The sequence below is a fragment of the Leucoraja erinacea genome, chromosome 23 (assembly GCF_028641065.1).
Source record: "Leucoraja erinacea ecotype New England chromosome 23, Leri_hhj_1, whole genome shotgun sequence".
Lineage (NCBI taxonomy): Eukaryota > Metazoa > Chordata > Chondrichthyes > Rajiformes > Rajidae > Leucoraja > Leucoraja erinaceus.
The window spans coordinates 11,470,850-11,474,417 of record NC_073399.1 but is presented as its reverse complement, the minus strand read 5'-3'; the positions used below and the strand labels follow the sequence as shown (position 1 = coordinate 11,474,417).

General features: G+C 42.9%; 1 protein-coding gene across 1 annotated transcript; it reads left to right on the top strand.

Moving 5' to 3' along the window:
* Positions 1–1,724, top strand: socs3b (suppressor of cytokine signaling 3b). The gene is made up of 2 exons (XM_055653870.1): positions 1–363; positions 864–1,724. Exon 2 carries the CDS (start codon positions 957–959, stop codon positions 1,572–1,574), a length of 618 nt encoding a protein of 205 aa, XP_055509845.1. The 5' UTR covers positions 1–363; positions 864–956; the 3' UTR covers positions 1,575–1,724.
* Positions 1,725–3,568: the final 1,844 nt, after the last annotated feature.

Genomic DNA, 3,568 nt, shown 5'->3' with positions numbered 1-3,568 from the left:
AGCGAGCTCACTGGAGCAAAGCTGCGTGTACGTATGAGAGAGCGATCGCGATCAGAGCCGTCACACACACACACACACTCTCACACACAGAGGTCTGGCAAGCAAGCGATCGACCCACGTACACAAAACTTTATCGACTTCTCCAGATACATTTAAAAAGGGCATTGATTTGAAAGGAGCCAAGCAGACAGGAAGCCTCCTGTACGCCTGCAGTTCACATTCCGTGGCCCCGGAGGCTGTACAGAAAGAACCAGGCTTCACATTTTTGCTTCGCACTGCTTGCTAACGTCCAAACTCCAAGTCCAGCTAATCTCACCGTTTTGGAGCGTGGACCGACCCTAAAGACACAAACTGTAGCCAACGGTAAGACGAACGGATATCTAAACTTGCTTGATATGTGTGTGTGTATATGTATATTTATATATTATATATATATATATTTGGGGGGAGGGGGACCATTGTAGAAAAAGTTGTACACAGTGAGTTCGACTAGTTGGGGAGAAACTGCGCGGTTGAATTAAAAAGCAAGGCGTTGTTAGAAGTGGAGGCTTGAGATGCCGGGGATTGTGAACATGTGCTTCGGAGAGGAAGAAAAAACTGGGAGCAAATAAAAGAATGGTGACGAAAGAGAGCTCAAAATTGAACCAGCGGGTAGTGGATACATTTGTTGCCGCATCCGCTGCTTTGACATGATCAACTGAAACACTCAGCCGGGTTCTGTCATTGTTAAAATCATCAAAAGATTCACCTTTGTAAATGGTGTTTGGGGGCGAATAGATACACTTTCTATTGCAAGGCTGGGAACATAATTCTGTAGATCGATTATTGATCAGATGTGTTTTTTTCCTCTCCTCCTCTTCCAGGCTCTGGAAACACACCAACAAGCCACTTTATGCTTCTTCTTCACAAGCTGTTTTGAATTCTCCCGGAACTCCCAATTCCAGGACTTGTCTGCGATGGTAACACACAGTAAATTTGACGGGATGAGCCGTCCTGTGGATGCGCCGACCCAAAGATTATCCTATCGACTGAAAACCTTCTCTTCCAAAAGCGAGTACAACCTCATCGTGAACACCGTTCGGAAACTTAAAGAGAGCGGATTCTACTGGAGTACAATGAATGGAGGCGAGGCAAACATCCTGTTGAACTCGGAGTCGGTCGGGACGTTCCTCATCAGAGACAGCTCGGACAACAAGCATTTCTTTACCCTGAGCGTTAAGACAGAATCGGGCACCAAAAACTTGAGGATACAGTGTGAGAACTGCTCCTTTTTCCTACAAACGGACCCTAAAAGCACGCAGGCAGTCCCGAAGTTTGATTGCGTGTTAAAACTGATTCACCACTATATGCCTTCAAAGTCCACAGACTCGGGGAATGTGAAGAGGGTCTATTTCATTTACTCAGGGGGTGATAAGATTCCGCTGATACTCTCTCGACCTCTATCGTCCAGCGTGTCGACTCTACAACACCTATGTAGAAAAACTGTAAATGGACACGTCGAGGTATCCGGTAAAGTCCAAGAACTGCCAATGCCTGTAAGACAGTTCCTACAGGACTACGATGCTCCTGTATAATCCTAAACTTGCCACATGAACTCTCACACAACCCTCTGGCCTTCTCGGCTGGAGATCTTAAGCTTGAAGAAACAGGAAATATTTGCACTCTTTTTTTATTTATAATAAATTTCAATAATTTATAATAAAATGCACTATTTTTAATGACAACAAATCTGCATGCTTCATTTCTGAAATGTGCGCTCTATTTATGATGCCGCTCGACCAAGTATTCATCAACGGTTCAAGTTGCTAGCGTTGGCACCTGACCCTACATTGGCTGGCATTTGGAATACCTGCCACTTAAAATGGACAGGTCTGCTTTCTATTAGTGTCCACGATGATGTATCCAAACTCAACCCCTTACCCCTGCATTAAGGGCTACCATTTGCTCTTCTCCGCGTGGAAAGTTGCTGCCTTAATGTCTTTTCGGGGAAATGTCCATATAGATTTAGGTTTGGAGGGATATGGACCAAATGTGGGCTGGTGGGACTAGTGTAGCTGGGACATGTTGGCTGATGTGGGTAAGTTGGGCTGAAGGGCCTGCTTCCACAATGTATCACTCTATGGCTCGAATCATACCAACCCCATCCATGATGGGAGTGTCTAAGGCTCGGTAGCACTGTCAGGTTACAGATAATAAGTTGACATGGCTTGCTTATTTTTCATTGCAATATAAATGGCAAGCGCACAGTCCCAGCTGTCGTGAAAGTGCAGTGTGGGATCTTAGTGCTGCAATCTTCAGTTTGTTATTGTAATATGTAAAACATCCTATTGCACGAACCTTAATAGGCTTGATTAACAAAATACAGATCGTGCTGCAAGAATCTGAATTCTGCAAGAAACTTGTTTAACACAATTTAATGCTGCCAATTGTATGAACAGTTTCAAGTATTGTCACCTTGCAGGTCAAAATTCTCCGAATCAGACTGCAATCAGTCACCTGCCTGTTTTCACACATTTATTTCCTGTAATGTTTAACTCGTGGTCAGGGCTTCTGCGTAAACAGTTTGGCGTGCTCTCTATGAACCAGAGCCATTTACTAGGTAGCTGGAAACAGGCAGAGAGATGTCAAGTGAATAATTCAACACTTCACGTCAAAGTTGTAGGTTTCAAACTCCATTTAACTTGTCGATTCTCAGGGAAGTGAACTGACCATTCTTGATTGCCTGGATGATATTTAATAGACTCCGATGGAATGGCAGAAACACATTACCACAAGTCCTAAGACCTTCTAAGCAGTGCGTGTGATTCCATTAAAATCCTCTATGATAAGCTCATTTACCAATCAGAGCAGTTTTGAAAACTAGCAACGTCCAGAGAGTTAAGTAGAACCTTCTGGGAAGTGGTTAATAGCCCTGCCAAGTGGGAACATTATAAGGTTACGTTGTGCGGCAAAGGGATTCAGTAAGGGAGCTTGAGCAGTTAGTAGTTACCCCTGAACAGCTGAAAGAGCCCAGCATTGGAACCATGTTGATAACTATACTCAAATCAATACCCTACTTGCTCAAGCCCTTGGCAATGTAATCCTCTTCTTGTAAGGGCGCAGAGCCAGTCAGTCATGGCCTGATGGAAATGTGTGCTTTTTGTGCCAGTAATCACTCTGCACAAATGTGAATGACTGGGAACGCTGATAAAATTTAAATAGTTGTGCTTGTGCGGTTTGATTGTGTACATGACCTAACCTATTCCATTGTGCTGTAACAATATATCATCACATTTAATACGATATGACAAAACCTCTAGTCTATCTGAAAGTATTAATTTTCCTAGACAAGATTATAGCCAAGTCAAAATAAAAAAAACGTCATTAGAAGTAACATACTCATTTAATTCCATCCGAATGAAGATATAAGATTTTGTTCAAGTGCAAAGCATGACCATGTATACAACCCTGTAACGGAGAAAGACACGATGCTATTCCTGTATAAATTCAAGGACAAATTATTAGTCTTGTTTGCTTTCTATATTTCACTAGTGATCAATGTATTGAACACAATCGTAGTGCTGGCGGA

Coding starts and splice junctions, on each gene's coding strand:
- socs3b (XM_055653870.1), top strand. CDS start 957: ATGGTAACACACAGTAAATTTGACGGGATGAGCCGTCCTGTGGATGCG.